At 34.0% G+C, this 20139-nt stretch overlaps 1 protein-coding gene across 1 annotated transcript in view; it reads left to right on the top strand.

Annotated features, from left to right (window-relative positions):
* Nucleotides 1–20139, top strand: part of LOC143225173 (fasciclin-2-like) — a 117034-nt gene that overhangs the window by 8488 nt on the left and 88407 nt on the right. The window contains exon 2 of the mRNA XM_076454132.1: nt 3938–4112. Coding sequence (XP_076310247.1) covers nt 4072–4112 — 41 coding nt within the window. The 5' untranslated portion in view covers nt 3938–4071. The remainder of the gene's footprint in view (nt 1–3937; nt 4113–20139) is intronic.

Here is a 20139-nt window from a genome sequence, read left to right as displayed (position 1 = left end):
CCGCCAACTCTTGGGCTACTCTTTTACCAACGAATAGTGGGATTGACCGTCACATTATACACCCCCACGGCTGGGAGGGCGAGCATGTTTAGCGCGACGGGGGCGCGAACCCGCGACCCTCGGATTACGAGTCGCACGCCTTACGCGCTAGGCCATGCCGGGCCACCTAGTCTTGAAATAGCAACTGAAATATCATTAAAGAACATTGCTGTCAATGCCTTAACAGAATGTGTAGTATTAGAGCAAATCTACCCATGGAAAGAAAATGTTTTATCTTTTAGAAATTAATAATGAGTCAAAGCGGTAATAACAAAATCAGCTTAGTGGCTTTATTGATCATGTGTTGTGTGATTCTTGCACATATACAGAATAAATAATGTCATAATACATAAAGATGGGAACGTATGGTCTCTACATAGACCTTAAGTTTTCTATTCATTGTTAATAATTTTAAAACATTTTTGCGGCGGCTGTTTGTACGAGTAACTACTAATCGTAGTATTTATACCCATTGTGAAAAAATTAGAAAAATTGAACATTTTATTTTATTTTTTCTGGGAAATACTGCACAGAAAAAAGTGTTCGGATCATTATCTTTAGTCACAGGCGATTCATTATATCAAAATGGTTCAATTTACAGAGCTCAAAATAATAATATTTTTATATTATGTATAATATAATATAATACTTTTATATATTAAAAGTATTACCACTCATTGAAAAAATACGTTTTTTTAAGTATTTCTTTTAAAATTACACCATTAAAAGTATAATCAAATCCTTATGTACAATTCTAGTGAAAAGAGTGTTTCTTTTTATGTGGAGAGTAGTTTTATATAAAATAATAATTGTATTCTGTAATAAAAAATTGGTGTTCTCTCTCTCTCTCTAGGTGTTTGGGTATATATATTTCTATACACAGGAGGGTCAGGTACACTAGACCTCCTCCTCCTTCCATTACTTAGTTGTAATGGAGTGATTAATATATTTAGAGTAATTACAATATGGCTGAAGTAATAGCATAACTTTATATCTGGTCCTTTTCAGAGCAATGTCCATTTATATTTTTCTTTCAGTTTTTAAAACATTTTTTATTTTATTAAGTCTAGAACGTAGGTGATCTGTTTTATTTTAGCACTATTTTATTATTATTATTATTTTAAATTTGATAAATGGGTGTTCACATAACACAGATTTGTTTTTGAATTTCGCACAAAGCTACACGAGTGTTATTTGCGCTAGCCGTTCCTAATTTAGCAGTGTAAGACTTTAGGGAAGGCAGCTAGTTATCACCACTCATCGCCAACTCTTGGGCTACTCTTTTTCCAACGTGGGAGCGTTATATCAATCACACAGTTGGTAAAAGATCAGCCCAAGAGTTAGCGGTGGGTGGTGATGGCGAGCTGCCTTCCCTCTAGTCTAATACTGCTAAATTAGTGATGGCTAGCGCAGGAAACCCTTGTATTGCTTTGCGCGAGATTCAAAAACCAAACCAACAAAAACCCAAATTAAAAAAATATATAAATTAACACCTTTGTACCTATACTAACTAGGGCTCGGCATGGTCAGGTGGGTTAAAGCGTTCGTTTCGTAATCTGAGGGTTGCGGGTTCGAATTCCAGTCGCACCAAACATGCTCGCCCTTTCAGCCGTGGGGGCGTTATAATGTAACGATCAATCCCACTATTCGTTGGTAAAAGAGTATTTCAAGAGTTCGCGGTTGGTGGTGATGACTAGCTGCCTTCCATCTAGTTTTACACTGCTAGGGACGGCTAGCGCAGATAGCCCTCGTGTAACTTTGCGCAAAATTAAAAAAACAACAAAAGTCTATACTAATTAATAACCTAACATCTTACTATAGCGCCCTCCACAATCAGATGCCCGTTTACACTCTCGTTCTTAAGAGATGCCCACCGGCAACTCTCTCTTTATTAACCTGAAGATGATATAAAAAGGTCGAAACGTTGTTCTCTGCTTTATTTTGGTAAACTTTTTACTTCAAGTGGGTTTCTCGTCATCACGAGATAGCCCTGGTTTAGCTTCGCGCGAAATTAAAAACAACTCAAAGTGAAATAACGTTTTAACATAAAATGGATTCAGGAAATTTAGACAAACGACAGATCATTTAATTAGATTAACCGATACAATAATAAATAGCTTCAATAAAAATGAATGCACTGTCGCCTGCTTTCTTGATATCGAGAAAGCATTTGACACTGTATGGCACGATGGTCTAAGGTTCCGAATGAATGAAATGGGACTACCGCGTGGATTTATTCACTGGTTATGTAACTTTTTGGAAAATAGAAAGTGTAGAGTCAGTGTTGAGGGTACCTTTTCTGAGTACTTTACTCTAGAAGCTGATGTCCCTCAGGGAGGGGTGGTTAGCCCTATACTCTTCATCATGTATGTAAACAATACGTCATTGAAGGATCCAAATCATGGATTCTCTTCACAGTTCGCAAATGATGTGGCAGTCTGGAAAAGAGCCGCAACACCAACAATTGCAGCCACCAACATACAACCGCAACTAAATAGAATAAACGAATACTATCAAAAATATAGAATAAAAATAAACACAGCAAAAACACAACTCGTAGTCTTTACTAAATTGACAAAACACAAAAACAATAGCCAGAAATATATATGAACAGCACACCACTTCAGACTACCCTATCGGCAAAATTTTTAGGTCTAACCTATGATTCAAAATTAACTTGGATTAATCATGCCAACGAAATTAAAAATAAAGTCTGGCGAAGAACTGACTATGCTAGGAGTCCAACTGGCAAAAACAGTGGAGCATCTACAGACAACATATTAAAAATCTACAAAACATATATTAGACCAGTAATAGATTATGCAGCTCCAGCACGGATAAAGGGAACCTGACCCTCCTAGGTATGAATATATCATACCTAAACACCGAGAGAGAGAGTTTCATCATAGTTTGCTTCTTTATAACAGGAGCCATAAATATTCCCATTCACACCGGTGATTTTGCAGACGAATGAAGTAGAAAATCTGCAAACAGAGAGAAGGGGTTTCAAAAATAAGTTTTAACCCGAATTTTAAAATTTAAAAATCGAAAAATATCGCAACGCCCAGGGAAGCACCGTCTTCATAAGATCGTGGTTATAGTTACAGTATGCTGCTAAATAGACGAGTCAAAACTTAACAATAACAACAAAATCAGTTTGAGCAGAAAAATGCATATTCTTAAGAGTTTGTACATGAACTGTAAAAATAAAACAAAAAAGTTAAATACTTGAATTTTAAAGCATTAGATGTCAATTGTTGAGTGGGGCAAAGGACATTAATTTGGCATTGAAAAAGTCAATAGGCCTGTTGAAACTGTAATTTTTTTGTATCTGGAAAATACATGTTAGGTTTACTTCAAATGCATGTTGACGTTTATTACAAAATAACAATATAAATCAACAGATGTGTAAAGTACTTATAGGTATGTATTCACAATTGAAAGAGGATTACTTATTTCGTGTAAATACAGAACTACCTGTTACTGAGTTTGTATTGTAATAACTTAAGTCTTATGATTTAGTAACCTTACTAAAATAGAAATTTTTACAATATTCTAATTTTCTTTGAAAATCTTTACTTAATTGTTTGCACTAAGCAGGAGGGTAGTTACTGAAAATTTGTTAAATTGTGTTTTCTTAGCTGCTTCTCAACTATATATATGGTAAAATTATCATACTGGTACCTCAGTTTAAAGCTGTACATGTTTTATGTATATACTGAAATAGTATTAATACTGTTGTTTACAACTATATGTTTTTGATGTACATAGTAAAATCACTTACATAAGTAATATTGTTTTCACATTCATTTATGTTCAATTACAGAGTTATTAATATTGACTTGGTTTGAATATACACAAACTACTGAGTAATGAATGAGATTTGTCTTTATTTAAGGGTGTGTAGCACTACAACAAGATAGGGCTACTTTGGAGATAAGTCCAGTGGGAAATATTCATAAAAAGCCTGCTGAAGAAAGTTTTGCACTATTCTGCATAGGGAAGAGTGACAGACCTGAACTGTTTGGAGAAATGAAGTGGCTTGGACCAACACAAAAAGACATGATGGATGTGTAAGATTGAACATAAGATATGAGTATTACAGCTCTGCATATTTTTAAAACATATACTTTTTCTTAGTCTAACAGTTTAAAAAAATATTGTGATGCAATTTATCAAAATAATTCATCTTTTCAAAGTTGTTTTTTTATCTTTTGCTAAAGATTATTACCTGTTCTTATAGTATGGCTTAGTGAACTATTCTTATGGTCAGTGTGTGCAATTGTGGTTGATATACAAAGTGTCCACAAAGTCCTGTTCCAAATTTAAAAACTTATCAAAACCAAACCTAAAGAGCGAGAGTTATGTAGTTTTAAGCACCATATTTCATAATTAATGAAGGCACTTTTCTTGATTTAAAGGTTGTAATTGGAGTGTTTAGTTGCCAATGGTTGAAGTTTTAAAGAAGGTGGTGACAACACAGGAGAGAGCACAATTTGTCATCTGATTTACAGAGTCAAGATCATTGATAACTGTTCATTAAAATTACTGCCGTCAACATGGCAGGGTTCCTTCCTCCAAATCCAGCAGTAGGAGGTGGTTTCACAAGTTTCATGAGACAGAAAGTGTGGTTGACCTGCCTTGAAGTGGTCATTCAGGCATTTCTTAAGAAACTGTTGCTGATATTCAGGAGATGTTCCAACACAGTTCTTGAAATTCTATTTGTGATGTTTCATATGAACTCCAGCAACCAAAATCAATGATACAAAAGGTCTTACACAAGAACTTTGCATCTTTATGTGTATAAAGTGCAAATAGTCCGAGCTTTACGACCAAATGATAAGTCTTGGTGATATGAGTTTGAAAGTCCCACTTCCTGATGCTGTGTTTGCAGGAAGGACTCTTAGCATATTGATGGCAGTAATTCCATTAAACAGTTGTCACTAAGATCATTTCTGCAGAGCATATGACAGATTTGGCTTTCTCCTGTGTAGTTACCACCTTCATTAAAACTTCAGCCATTAATAAGTGGACACTAATTATAATTCAAAAATCAAGAAGAATCTTTATTGGTCACATAACAAGATACTGAAAACTTTAGCTCATTTGGTTTTGTTGTAATAAACTATTAAAACTAGAACAGGACTTAGTATATGGTAAGAGCACATGCATTAGAGTTTGAAATTTGTATTAGTCAGCTTATGAGTAGACAGGAAAAACAAAAATGATTATGTAATTGGCCTAATTTAGAACATTTTTCCTATTTTACTTTGACACCAAACATGCATTTCTGTACTTTTTTCTGTAACCATAGGTTTGTTTTTGTCCTGTGAAATAATAATGCAATTGGTCCAGTTTCAAACATTTTTTTTTCTACAGGGTGTTCAGAGAGTCACTGTGCAGTTTTGTAATCTTATTTTATTCAGTCTACTTCAAGCCAGCAACTGATAGCAGTGTTTAGAAACAAAATAAAAAGGATCCAGGCCTGTATTGATGCCAACGTGGGTCACTTTCAACATTGTTTATAGTTGTCATTCATAATTACCACCTGTATTCTATATTGAAACATGTCTGTTAATAAATATATAAGTGCATAGTGACTTTCTAAACACCCTGTATTTTACCTTACCATCAAATATAAATTTTGATAATTTTTTTTTTTTTCCTACAGCCATAGTTTTTTTCTGTCTTGTTAAAATATCTTATTTACTTCAATCCCCCAAGTGTAGCTTCTAGCTTTTTGGAGATCTCTGGGCTATTTTTAAACATTTTAAGAATCTATAGGATGTTTAATATGAAAAAGAGATTCCTGGAGATGTAAATAATGGGATCAATCCAAACAAAGTATGATAAATATTGGTATCTCAATGGAGAAAGACCTTGTATTTTGATCAGTATTAAAATAGCAATGCTGTACTTTTTGTTATATGTTTATTTGAATTAATATAAGAATTATGTTCATTTCAAAAGTGATAAAATAAAAAAATTCTTGTTTTCAGATAAAACATTTTGTTTAATGTTAAACATACATGCAATATGTATTTGTAATTGACAAATATATATATGTACACACATTTTTGAAGTGAACCATTGAAAGCTGATAAGGACCACTTGAACTCCCAGGAGGACCAGTTAGAATATTTGTAAAGGACTAATTGAAAAGTTTATGAATTTCAGATAGTGGAAGTCATGTTACAAGTGTACTTAAATTGTGCTGGAGTTATCCAGATGTATAAAGAATTTATGCTGCAGATTTGGAATTTTAACCTTTGATGCCAGTAATTCTGCTAATATTACTAAAATTCAGTAACAATGGATGATTGTGTGTGCCTTTCCATGTTAAGTCATTTAGTGTCAGGTTTTATGTATGAGCTGGATTCTTTACATTAAGTACCTGTGACTTGTTGGCCATACATTCCAACAATAAACAAACAACACACAGTCCTCTCCTTTTAAAATGATATTGTAAAACAAGTCAAATGTAAATAATGTTCATTACACAGTTGGTTATCATAGTTGTAATTAGAGCATTAAATAATTGTTTTTTTTTTCTTCAAAGTTAATGCAAGCAGGTTCAGTTACTTCAGAACATAATTTGATAAAATGTCAGGGCACCAAAGGATGTCATGGACTCTGGCAAATTAAAATTGGTGGCCTTGTTGAAATATTATGAACTTACTGAAGAAGGTTTTGTTGTAAGTTCAAAGTGAAACCTGATACTGGAGAAATTATATTTCAATTTGTGGCACATCTTCAGTGATACTACACAAGGTAGACAGATATGACTCTGTGTAAAGACAGTTTTTAAAGGACAGTCAGATCTAGTAATATGTGAACAGTACATGATTACATGTTCTATTGACATTTCATTGTTCCTAAAAGAGAGAGAAACATAAGATGTGAATGAGATGATCCAAAATCCAGAATAATATTTGGAAACCCCTAGAATGAATATAACTGGTAATTCTAAGAAAAATCAGTTGAAATAAAAAGCAGGAGTAGCTGACCAGAAGCAGGATGCCACGAAAGGTAACAAGAGGTTAACAGAAAAAAGGAGAAGTGATGCTGTGCTCATTATGAAATGGGGTACATTGTAAGTGAGAGCAAGTTTGTCATCAACAAGCAACAGTAGAACTCTCAACATGAAGCATTTTGAGCTACCTTTAAAGATAGTTCTGGCAAGAAAAAAGAAAAGTGTAACTCCCACAATGGATATTGCAACCAGAAGAAATGCTACAAGAAGGAAATGCTATTGTCATGATTAAGCAGTGCATAACTGATATTCAGCCCAAATTAGGGTGTGGATCAACAGTGTTAGTAGTGATTGGAGTATGTGACAAACAACGAGAGGTGCCAACAAATCACATCATGCCAGTAGGTGAAGGCTATGTCAGGGACAAGAAAGTGAAACATAACACTGGGTGCATTAGTCTCCTGTGAGAACCATTGTAATATTTGATGATCAGATGACAGGCAAGGTGCATCTGTATATGCAGAGTAAAGGGACAGTGCACAACTTTTCCACGACATGTTGGGAGACCTGAAGACCATGTGTGAAAAAGTACACACTGGTGACTTTGGGATTGGTAATATACAAAGAAGCAGAAGCTTTGGTAATCTAAACAGCAAGAAGACTGATAAGGCATCTGGAATCAACACATTAACTCAAGAAAAGAAAGGCAAGTAAGACATCAAGTCCCTGCAAGTCATGAAAAGCTGAATTTTAAATGAAGATATACAGAAGCTGAAGGAAGCTCAGAAGAAAGACTCTTCATTGTAGAAACTTTAGGACATTGCCTTGAAGGAAGTCAAGCACAAGACCAAGGGAAAAGGGACTTATTGAATAGAGGGCCAGAAGAGAGTGCTGTATCAGATCAAATGGGGATGTTAAACAGATCAGAGTTGATTGTGTGAGAACACCTAGGAGCAAAGAAGACAATCGACAGAATCACCTGCAATTTCCATTAGCTGGAAGTTGATTGCTGGATATATGACCAGATTCTGCATACATGTGACATCTGCCAAAGTGCAACATCTACAGGGAATGTAGCAAAGATGCCATTAGGTGAGATCTCTCTCATGGAAGAGCCATTTAGTAGAGTAGTTGTAGACTTGATCAGATCACTAGCACCTAGAGTGTTTTGAGGAGTAGACATTTTAAAATAAGCCGTGAATGACAGAAGGACCCAGTTTACCTGAGAACTGATGCAAGAGTTGTGAAAAACCCATCAGTGTTAGGCAGGTGTGTCATAAAAATATATATTTGGTTGAGATGGTACCTTCAGAATCAAGAGCTGTCAGTGGGTTTGTGGGTTAAAAAAACTGGTTTTGGGCCAGAACATTTTGTGACAAGTAAATTATAAATTGGTTCCCCTTACTATTTTATTCTTTTCAAGTGTACACTTATTTCCCCATCATATTCATTGAAAAAGTTTATTCTTTAAAGTGCTTAAGTACAGTGTTATGGGCTGGTTGTTTTTTGTTTTTTTAATAAAGCTGTGAAAGTCAGATTAGTTAGCTTTCTCACTAGTATTCTATTATTCTGTGTTAATTGTATCATGCAGATATGATTTGATGAGTTGATACCTTTGGAAATAAGTATTCCAAATGAATTTAAGGGTTTAACAATTTTAAGTTGGTTTTCCATACTGAACTATTTTTTGGCAAGTGTATGCTTCTTTTCTAGTTATTTCTATGGAAAATTTTATACTTTGAGGTGCCATTTCAGGAGGTTTAGGCTCATTTCAGCTTTTACATTGTGCCTAAAAATTAGCACTACATCACTGGTATTCACTTTCCTGATCCCTAACATGGCCCACATACAATATCTAATTGTTTTATAATTGTTTTGGGATTTCTTTCTAAAGTTACTGTCTGGTAGCAATTTTTTTTTTAGTTAGGTGATTGCCACTTGCAAGCTGTTAAATTCATGCATTTTTCTTTTCAGACATCTCAAAGTAAATAATTACAGACCTTGCCTGACTGCACCTCTCAGCTCAAATTTCTCATTAATTAGAAGTAAATATTCTTATTGTTATTATTGTATATGCCAATATTGTCATACTGGTCCAATTAAAACATGTATTAACAGTCTGTGTATTGATTTTTATTAGTGGTTGATTAACCACTTGTACAAAACATTTCACTAATCCCAGCACTATTGGACACAGGTGTGACTATTCAGATATTAGGTTACACAATCAAGTTGTTTTTCTGATATCAGACTCTTTACTGACTTAATGAAGAGACTATATGACTCCAAAATGCCTCACTTACTGTACTATGTGTCAAGCTATTTATCAAACTGATCACATTAGACTTGGCCTCCCAGTGGCACAGTGTTATGCCTATAGAGTTATGATGCTAGATCCAGGTTTTGACACCTTTGGTTGGCAGAGCACAGATGGCTTATTCTATAGGTTTGTACTTATCTCCAAACAATAACTACATTAGATTTCAACAAATGATGCTAGTATATAAAATTTCCCTTAGATTTGTTACCAAGTTACTCTTAATACATATAATACCCACTCTTTAAAATAATTAACAAGACAGATAACTGTAATGCCAAATTTTTCAACAAACAATAATATAATTTGCATGTTAAAACAAAACATTATTGCATGTTAATATATAATCATGAAAACACAATTATTTCACTCTTTGTAGAAAAGCTCTGTTACCTTTTAATTTAATGGCAAAAAAAAAAGATTATGAAGTATTTTCTATGGAATTATTCCTAACTGTGCTAGATCAAGAAAGCCTCTGATATTTTGCCTTAGAAAAAATCATTTAGTAACTCTGAAAGCATAGGTCCAAAAGTCCTTTTGACTATGTTTCTGAACTCTTAATTATCGTTTTTGGTTGTTCAGACTACAGATGCATTAGATAGTATATCTACTGATCTGCAGATGCATTAGGTTGTATATCTACTGGCATTAGCCATCTTAAAAAGTATTAACTGAATAGATAACATCCAATATCCTAGGGATGACTCTTATCATGCAAGTTTGCTCTATCGCTCAAAAAGTAAGGGTTGCAAAGTCAGAAATTTATTTTAGTCGTTAATTTTGAAATTAATAAACCACCCATACTTTATATTATCAAGTGGTAATCATAAAAAGTAGTACTTATACTGTATCTGACAGTAATATCTAATAACTTAGAAAGTGAGCATTGCAACACTGTCAGCTAAGTTTTCAAACTTCTAGTTATAATCTTCAGTTCTACAAACTGGTGATACACTAGGTATTGTATTTAGTAATGCCAGCCATTTCAGGTTTATGATAATCAAGTGGATAGCTCACAATATAGCATACACATTGCATGGTGAACATCACTTAATACCTTGGAAAGGAAGGATCACTTCTTCATTTCAGTCATCAGTCATTCAACCTAATAGTTGTACTAGTTCTTTCTTAAGGTTAACTTCCAACTATACTGAATAAAAGGTAGTTTTTTTCAGTTATGTGGACCATCACAGCTGAGTCTCTCTTCTAAATTTAGCACTTCCTCATTTGACTCATCTTTAACAACTACATTTTCTCTCAGGTCCACTCTTCTCAGAGGTTCGTTGGTCAGGTACGGATACAGCCAACCAACACATATGATGATTTATTCATGCATTAATGAAACAATTAATCAAATCAATAGATGGGGTCCACCAGGTTTTAGCACCACATCAGCTCTCAACTTTGCCACATCCATTCCTTTACTGTCTCATCATAGTATTTCTGTCATATGGTGATTTTACCTAGTTTTTGATACACGTACTTATGCACATCAAGTAGTCCAAATTTTAGTACACTCCACATATATATGTAGAAATTATGGAATATTGACTTCTTGACTAAACATTAGCATATTTGGTGAAAAATCCATTCTTCTCTGTTAAATTGCATGATACACCATTTTGACAACTTGATCTGGGTTAACAGATTTAAGAAGCATGAATCTGAATGTCTAAGTCACACTTTTCATTTTCACTAATTAATTGGACTAAGGTGATAAAGCTTAGTTTACATCTTCACTATATTTAACACTATATTTAACACTTTACATAACTCTGAGAACAATTGGATTTAAAATTAACATACAGATCTCTTCAGATGTTCAGAATTGGACTGTTTAGAACTCTGCCAGTCCATTACCTATGGACTGTGCAGATTTTTCAACCAGTGGATAAGCCTCAGTACACTTTGGGAAGTAGTCAATGATAGTAAGTACGTGTAGGCAACTTTTTTCTACACACTATAGGGGTTATCTTGTTCAGGTCAGTCTTTCTTTACGGTGCCACATGCCATACAGTATTTACACCAGCATTGAATGGCTCGACTTAGATGTGGTTAGGATAACCACCACTGAACATTAGCACAAGTACATTTTTCACAATATGTTATATGTACTTTTATGTAAGTGAATAATTTTCATTGAAATTTGGTCCCACTTTGTTATGCTTTAAATGTTGACAACCACTGGCTCTAGATTCTTCTAGACCAATCATGATGTAAGGGTTTTATTGATCATCTTAGAACCCACAAAAAACACAGTGTATGTTATTTCTGTTTCTTTTCAATATTATTTATTCAACAGTGTGACAACTAGAGGTTGTGTAGATGACTCAAACATATTCTGTTATATTTGATAAATTTTGGTAAATTTGATCTAAGTGAGAATTTTTTCCTTCCAATTTGTAAGAAATCCTAATGTAATAGAAAAGAAATTAATATTATTTTTTAAAATCTATTTAGCTAAATTATGGAAAATCTGTTATTAAAACCAAAATGACTTTTATGTGGTTTAAATTTGTAAGCCTGTGTAATTTATTCATGGTGAAATTATTTTCTTAACATTGTCATAATGTTTTCTGTTCTTGGGCAGGTATTTTGGATAATTTGATGAAAGTAATTTCAAGTCCACTTTAGGTAACAATGAATTGATTACTTTTTAGATACATCAGTAATATTTATCACACACTACATTTATTCTCAGACTAAATTTAAATACAGCCACTTAAATAATATTCAACAGAAATGTTTGAAAACTAAAGTATGTTTAACTTATAAACTTAATTACAGAATATTAATCACAGATGCAATAACTTTTACTTCTAATACTGAACAAACTGAGTCACCTCTCATTAATCATGTTTATATTGTACCCATGTTTTTACATATTTCACAGAATATCTTTATTCATAACTTGCATGAGCCTTCTCATGCATTCTCTAACAAACATTAAAATTAAAACGTTGAAAATGTAGTTTACACCACAGCCCTTTCTAGACTTGTGAAGTCCCTTGAAAAAATTTAATATACAAATAAAACTACATTAAACTGTTTATTTACTAAATCTTTAGGTGATATACTTTTCCACAGGTTGTGGTACACAGATAGGATAATATCTTGGTATCACTTTATGTCTTATCACTGGGAGAATTCTTCCTGGTAAATTGTATCTACTAGTGAATCTTTCCTTAGTGATCTGTGTCCTCTGGGAGTAAGTTCAACATAAACCCCAAGTTCTTCAGCAGATTGACTTTCCACAGGCAAGTTTTCTAAAACTATACAGTGGGCCTTTCTGTCATTGATATATTTCTAAAGATGATCATGGTGTATGAAGTTTGGCTTGGACTTCCTTTTCTTTTGTATTCTGTAAACCACATCATTGATTCTTTTATTTACAATATATGACCATTCCCAATGCCTACATAGATTTGTAGTTTATTCTTTCTTGTAGTGGGGTTACACAACTATACCATGCATTTCAGTGGAATCCAATATTTCCAGCATTCTAAACACATAACTTTTCACATTATCACTAGCTAATTGTATTTTTGAGTAAAGTCATGTATGACATCAGTGGTGTCTCTTAGTCTCAGACTGTGCATGCTGAGTAACTATGCACAGGCATAATGAATTTCATCTTTGTCCCACAGGAAGCAACTGTTTTCCATGAGGGTTTTATGCACTATTCTTGCTCCACTAAATAATTGTTTTCAAACTCATTTTTATTCTGACCACCTTTCAGTTAAGTGTTCAACCATATTAATTCCTTATTATGATTTGTGAATGTCACAACTATACTACATATATTCACAGTGTTTATACTTTTCATACACATATGAAACATGGGTACATCACTGGCCTAACCAAGTCTGGAACACTGTCTTGGGATCCTTATATTAAAAAGAATATTAAATTTTTGCAAGGGTTCAATAGAGGGCTACAAGGATGATACTTGGGATGAAAGGATGTTATATAATGAAAGTTTAAACTATTGGAAATTATATTTTCTTGTAAAAAAAGTTAAGAGGAAATCTGAATGAGGATTTTAACACTGTTAAGGAAATTGATAGGGTTGATATATCACCATTTTTGATATTTAATGGTGAAAATGGTAATACTAACAGACATAAGTACAAATTTCCAATACTATATCTTACCTCCCTTGATTAGCACCACCCTCTATCAAATGATTGTGCAGTGACCCTCCACCAAAAGGGGGTGTGATACTACCCCTATCATAACTATCACCCTCTATAATAATGCATCTGTTAATCATTTCTCGGTTGGTAATTTAACTCTAGAGACGTGTATGTTTTCATTCACAATTTAGTGTTTATGTCCACAAGATTTTACTTTTAAGTGTTGTCTAGTTAGTGCCATTTTTTCCATTTTGTGATGGAGAATTGCAATTTAAATTACATTATCTAACCTACCTCTTCTACTTTTTTTTTGTTTTCAGCTTCGTGAGTTATGCACTCAGAATTTCAGGTAATCACAACTTCCACTGATATCAGTGCTATAACAGACTTCTCATTCATATTTATGGTGGCAATAACACAATTATTAGCCCCAAGCATGATGATTATGTTCTGTCAGAAATTGTACCAATTTTGGTAACTTTCTGTATAACCTGTTGAGCAGCCTGTTATTTCAGCACTTAGATGTGTCTGAATGAGTGGATGTGAGTTAGTGCAGTTTATTTTTACCCTCCAGAATATGTTTTTCCATCATGTATCTTTTTTGGGGAGTCTTACCTTGACCTCCTTTACCTTTTGTAGCCATTGTTTCCTTGGGTATGTTATTTTTGTTATCTTTGTCTCCCTTTTCCTTGGATTTTTACCCATGCCCTCTTTTAGTGTTATTTGGTTTTTCCTTTTATCCAGATAATAGAGTTCATATTCATTATTTTAGGGTTCATGTGTATTCAGTGGTTGGAATGCTTTGTCCTCTGTGTATGTTTGCCTATCATGTTTTTTCTTTTTTCATTCAATTTACCATAATTCATCTCATATGTTTTGGATTGTTTTTCCAATGTGGGGTTTGGACTCTGATTCTTTAATTGGATTTCCTTCTTGAAACTTTCTTGTTTATGTGTTACATTATCAATTATAATCCATGCTTTAGTTTCCCTTTGCATTTTGGTTAGGATGGTTTTATAGTTTCAGTATTTGTTTTTATGTAAGTCATAATCAACACTTTTTGCTGCAGTGGCATGCATTTCCTCTTCAACACCATTTGACAAATGTAAGATTGGATCTTGTTTTCTTTAGGGTACTTTTATCCTCATTTTCATTGCATGCACTGAACATGGCACCTTTTTTATATCATGAGATGTTGGTAGTTTTCATTACTATTTGAAGACTAGTGCTGTTTCAGCAGGCCTCCATAACTCCATTTTCACTATTCCCTCCCCGTTATGTCGCAGTCCATTTTGTTTCATCCTCAGTGGGATCCTGTTTCTTCCCAGCATCAGTGAGAGGTGGTACATGTCCTTTTTCTCCATGGTCCCTACTGTGTGGAGATCATTCTTGTTCAAGAATTTTTGCACCTGTTTGGTGAATTGCATAGGTTAACATATGGGATACCTGTAATTTTTCTGTTTCTCCAGCATTTAGACATTTCTTTTTCTTCACCTGTGTGTATGTTTTCAGTTTAGCATGTTTTTGTTTGGTCTCATTTGTGCTCCCTCTGTGTTTGGTTGAGTGGTCTAAACCTTTGCTCATCAGCTTCCTTCTCTGAACTTAGTGTACATGATTTCTAGAATGACTGGATATTTATATCTTCTTCACTGGTCATATCTGCTTTACATATTCAGTTTCTTTGGAAAGCTGCCTGTGTGGGTTAGCTCATCAAAGTGAAGATTTAGCATCTCATACCTGATCAGATTCTGTTTTTCTTAGTGTGTTTTTATCACAATTTTTGGTTGGGAACAACCTTCCCTCCTTTGATCTAGAGCTGTGGTATGTCCTTTGGGTGACTTCTCATGTTCTACCTTCATTTTTGCATTGAAGTTCTTTTTCGTTTGGGGATGTGAGTTTCCCTTGTAGATCTAGTTCCTGTTGGTTGTACCAACATGCACTATCCTCTGTGGGTTTTTTGGTTCACCAAATATTTTTTTGTTTGTAATTCCCTGGATGTTTCTCTTACCATTTCTCATTATTTATAGTTTGCACTGACTGTTAGTTTGATAGGACCACTATTTAATCACAGGGTTCCTCTTCTTTCTTCTAATTTGGATTGTCATTTTTACAGATGCTTCTTTCTCCATTTGGGGAGCATGTCTTGAAACTTGGAAGATTTTGGAGAACTTGTTTAGACTTTGCTCTCTATATAACTCTATTATCACTTCTTGCTCTTTGTCAAACAGTATTTTCCTTCCTACTGGCTTTTTATGACAAGACGGTGATGTTTTACTCCAACATTTCTGTAGTAGGGTCCTACATCACCATACCTAGGGGTATATGACTGAGAGTCCTTTGTTTGCAAATTTTGTATTTCCTGAATTTTGAACCTACTGTCATTAAATCGTTTTGTCGGCATGTCATTTTTGGGAGACTTCGAATCAGGTCATACATTTGTTATCTTGTCCCAACAGGATTCTTCTGAAGGATAATCTTTGGGTCCTTTAATTTTTTTTTAATATGTGCTCTTTGGGGTTTCCCCAGTTTGGACTTTTTACATCTCATCTTAATATAAACCTTACCCATTTTTGCTCTTCTGTACCTCATTCCTTGGCAGGTGCAGTGGACACTCACTGTTTGGATTGGACAAGTTATTCCTGCATAGATGTTCACCATTTTGTATTCTTCCTCTTCTGCTCTTAATAGTTCATAATTCTCTGTGTTGTGTTCAGGTGGTGGCTCCATCTTGACTGACTCTAACATGACTTTTATTTTTGTAATGATTTTTTGGTGTTGCTGCTTCATCTCTCTTCAGCTCCTCTATCAGCTATACCCTGAAATGTGACATCCATCCTTTCATTCTTTATGTGTGACTTTTATCTTCTTTCTTGCTAGAAGGTCATGTTTTTCCAGACATAATGTTTCCTTGGTTTTCCTATCTAGTTCATCCTTCTTCTTTGACAGTTTCCTAGAGTTGTTGATATACATCACACTGTTAATCTATATACCTAGTTTCTTTTCTCTTCATTACTCCTATTCCTCATGCTGCCCTATTTTCACTTAGCCTTCTACTGGGGACCTATCTGTTTTCCATATTGCTGGCTTTTGGGTGGCTTCATTTTTCATTTTCAGGTTACCAGTTTTGCTTCTATGTTACATTATTGTAACCTGGCTATATGGTTTTATTCATTTTCATTCCTTGTACTCCCATCTTTACTCCAGGATTTGGAACCATCATGTTGCCCTTTATGTTTTTAATAATTCTTCATTTTAACCTTTGTTGGTGGATTCTTTCTTTTTTTTTTAGTTGCTGTCCCAATTCTGAATGTTGATGACTTGTTGTAACTGTTTTTCTGATGTGTTTTGTGATCAGGTATTGCCATGTTTGTTTCTTCTTTCACCTGCAGTTCCAATATACTCTTGTACAATTCGTTTATGCAGCTAGGGCTTTAGGATTTGTAACACACCTGCTGTGTTCTTTAGTAATTTCTGTGTCAATTTGTTTTTTCATTTGAATCCTACCCTTTCCTGTGATTTTTTCCCCACACATTCCCTTACAGTTGTGTCTTCTTTGGATGTTTGCCATCTGTTTCATGTTGTACAATTCCAAATGCCAGTATATGTTGGTTGTTTGACTTCATCTAACTGTCATCTATGCATCAGTATCACATATTTAAAACAGTGTAACCCATCACAGAATCATAGACGCATCTCATGGATTTGGGATTCATAATCATTCCAGACCATACATTTGTGGCCTTCATGGGTAAAGTAGACAGAAATTACTGCTCATATCTGAGACTCATTGGTGTTGAGTCTCTTCCTACTGTAGATCCGATGTACAACTCCAAATGCCATGTGGTGTTGGTTGATCAACTCTGTTCACATGATAGCCATGCTTTTTAAAATAAGGTATGTAATAACTCATTGAATTGTCTCCAATGTTTTTATTCTCTAGGTTCTCTAATGCATTTTTCCCACTTCTTTTTGTGGAGAAGTGGTGGACCATTGATTTTGTCCTCTTGAGTGTGCATATTGTCACTCACATAAGAGTAGGCTGGTGGCATTCCACTGGTGTTAATGATGTGACACCCTTCCTAACACAGACCTATTGCACAATTCTAGATACTGCCAAATATTGGTTGTAACTCTCCAAATTTTTATACATATCTTTTGCACTTTGCTCCTTTGATTGAGATATTCCTCTTTTCTTCTATCTTCCAGATTTGAGTTTCCAGTGGATCAGGTGCTAGTTGGAGATAGTTTAACCATGTAAGTTCTCATATGGTACCCTTTTCCTACCATGGATTAGACAATGAATTCCCAATTATGCCAGTTTTTGGACTGTAGATGCAATCCCAAATTGTGGTCCCTCTTCCTGTTGTCCACTAGATTTCAGTTCCTGGGGATCTTGTATTGGTTGGAAGCTGGACAAGACACATGAATTCCCATGTGTGCAAAGCTGGGTACCCTGTTCTTATCATGGACTGGACAATACATTCCCTATGCTGTCACATTTCAGACTGGAGATGAACATATCATGGGCTTTCCTTATTTCCTTCCATCTGATGGGTGTTGGTTTTCAGTGGAGCAGGTTTTGGTCTTGTTGGAGAAGCACACATGGAGAGATGTCTTGTAAGGAAGCTTATTTTTATTTATAGTACTAATTTTCAAGGCAAAACGTTGAGCACCATCTTCCTATGACAGACCTGATGTAAATTCCAGATGCTGTCAGATGTTGATTGAGGTCAAACACTTGTATATAGTCTGTGGTGCTCTAGCTACTAATCAGTTAGGGGTCCTATTAATAATGAATACATTTTTGGGTCCATCCATATTTCCATCCTTTTATTTTAGCAACACTTTACTGTTGTTAGAGAGAATGCTGGTTATGATAGGGGTAGTGTTACACTCCTACTGGTGGAGAGTTAATCCATGATAATTTGCATGTTGATATACAGAAGATTGGAGGGATTACGAGGCTAGTGGTGAGTGAAAAGTTTGTACTGAGAGAGAGAGAAGTACTAATCCAGAAAGATTTTTGTGAGAGACGTAAGTATCTATTCAGAAATATATTTTCAGTTTAGGAAAATGTTAACTTTGGCATGATAGAAGTTATTTTGAGCTTTTACAATTTTATTTTTCCAACAAGGTGGTTGGCCCTTGGCATGTATTGCTGTGAGATGTGATAGAAGAAGTTAATTTAAGTATCTTTAAGGAAAGACTTGATAAATATTTGAATGATAAGGGCTGGGTTTGATTGTTTTATTTTAAACTTTAGTGTACTGGATGGGAGAGCCTAAATGGATGAATAGGTCCTTGTTGTCCTTAGTTATATGCATGTTGCTACTACATAGTTGTTAAAGTTGCAGTGACATAGTAGTTGTTCCTTGATTTGCTTTTACAATGTTAATTTTATGAATCATTCATCCTTATAAAAATTATTTTGAGACTCCAATAGAATTTTCTACCAAATCTTACAGAAAGATGCAAGTAGTTCACATTCATGAAGTTGCAGTGATATAGTATTTGTTCTTTGATTTGTATGCTTAATAAAGTTTAATGATTTCTTTTTAGATTTTACATTGTTAATTTTATGAACCATTCATCCTTATAAAAATTAATTTTGAGACTACAATACCATTTTATACTAAATCTTGTACAGAGATGCAAGTTGTTCACTTTCATAAATCCAAAAAATTCTCTGGGAAGTTTACACAGTAATTATAAGTAATATCTTATGTTTGATATAATTTAATTTGTTTTATACCTCTTTTTTCATATTTTATTGCTAAGTGTCAGTTATTTCTGACTTGTTCAAACACTGACATATCCACACCTCAAATTACTAATTCAGATACAGTATGCTACTTTTAATAATATATCTGGTCTTCTCTACCTAAACTGTCTTGTTACATTACATTTGTTATCAAGATCATAATTTTCAAAGTTTTCTTTATCAATGAGCAACTTCCATCTACACTTAATGATGTAATGGGATCTTCTTTAGCATGTAATAGCTTTAGAAATCACTCTTGTTACAAATGGTTATTTGTTAAGATAGACTTAATTATGCTTTGAACTATATTCTTTGTAACCACTATGCTTTCAAGGTGCTTTTCATTAGGAATTTGTGACTCATATTTACTATACTTTGTTTTTTTTTTTTATATTTTGTCTTTTATCATTTTTGAAAAATTCACATATTCTCACAGCATATATTCTATTTTTACTTGTTAAGCATTTTTTAAACTTTTTGTCCTCTCCACATGGGGAGGTTCTCCAGTTCCTGCTCTATGATCTTCATTTTCCTTCAGCATTCCCTTTAACAATTTTATTAGAAGTTACTTTACTGATGCTTGTTCTTGAAACTTTACAAAAGTGATTATGACTATTAATATTTACCTTTTTGTGGGCTGTGCTTCTTTTTCTGGATAGTATGTGTTATTTCTTAATTGCTTGTGTTGTAAAAGTACAGAAACTGGCTATTATTTCCTTCAAACTTTGATTTTGTGACCTGGATAATGAAATTTAGAAATTAACCTATTTTCTATGTAAAAACAGGCAAATTTTCACATTTTCATTTACATGTATTTATACTAAAGTTATACAAAAATGTTTAGAAGTGAGTAGTTTTTTGAGATTTGTGAGTGTAATGTGAATCACTTTCACGTATCAGCCCCCAAATATAG

This window comes from Tachypleus tridentatus, chromosome 9 (genome assembly GCF_004210375.1).
Source record: "Tachypleus tridentatus isolate NWPU-2018 chromosome 9, ASM421037v1, whole genome shotgun sequence".
Lineage (NCBI taxonomy): Eukaryota > Metazoa > Arthropoda > Merostomata > Xiphosura > Limulidae > Tachypleus > Tachypleus tridentatus.
The sequence above is the reverse complement of the archived record's forward strand: the minus strand, read 5'-3'. Positions and strand labels throughout refer to the sequence as shown.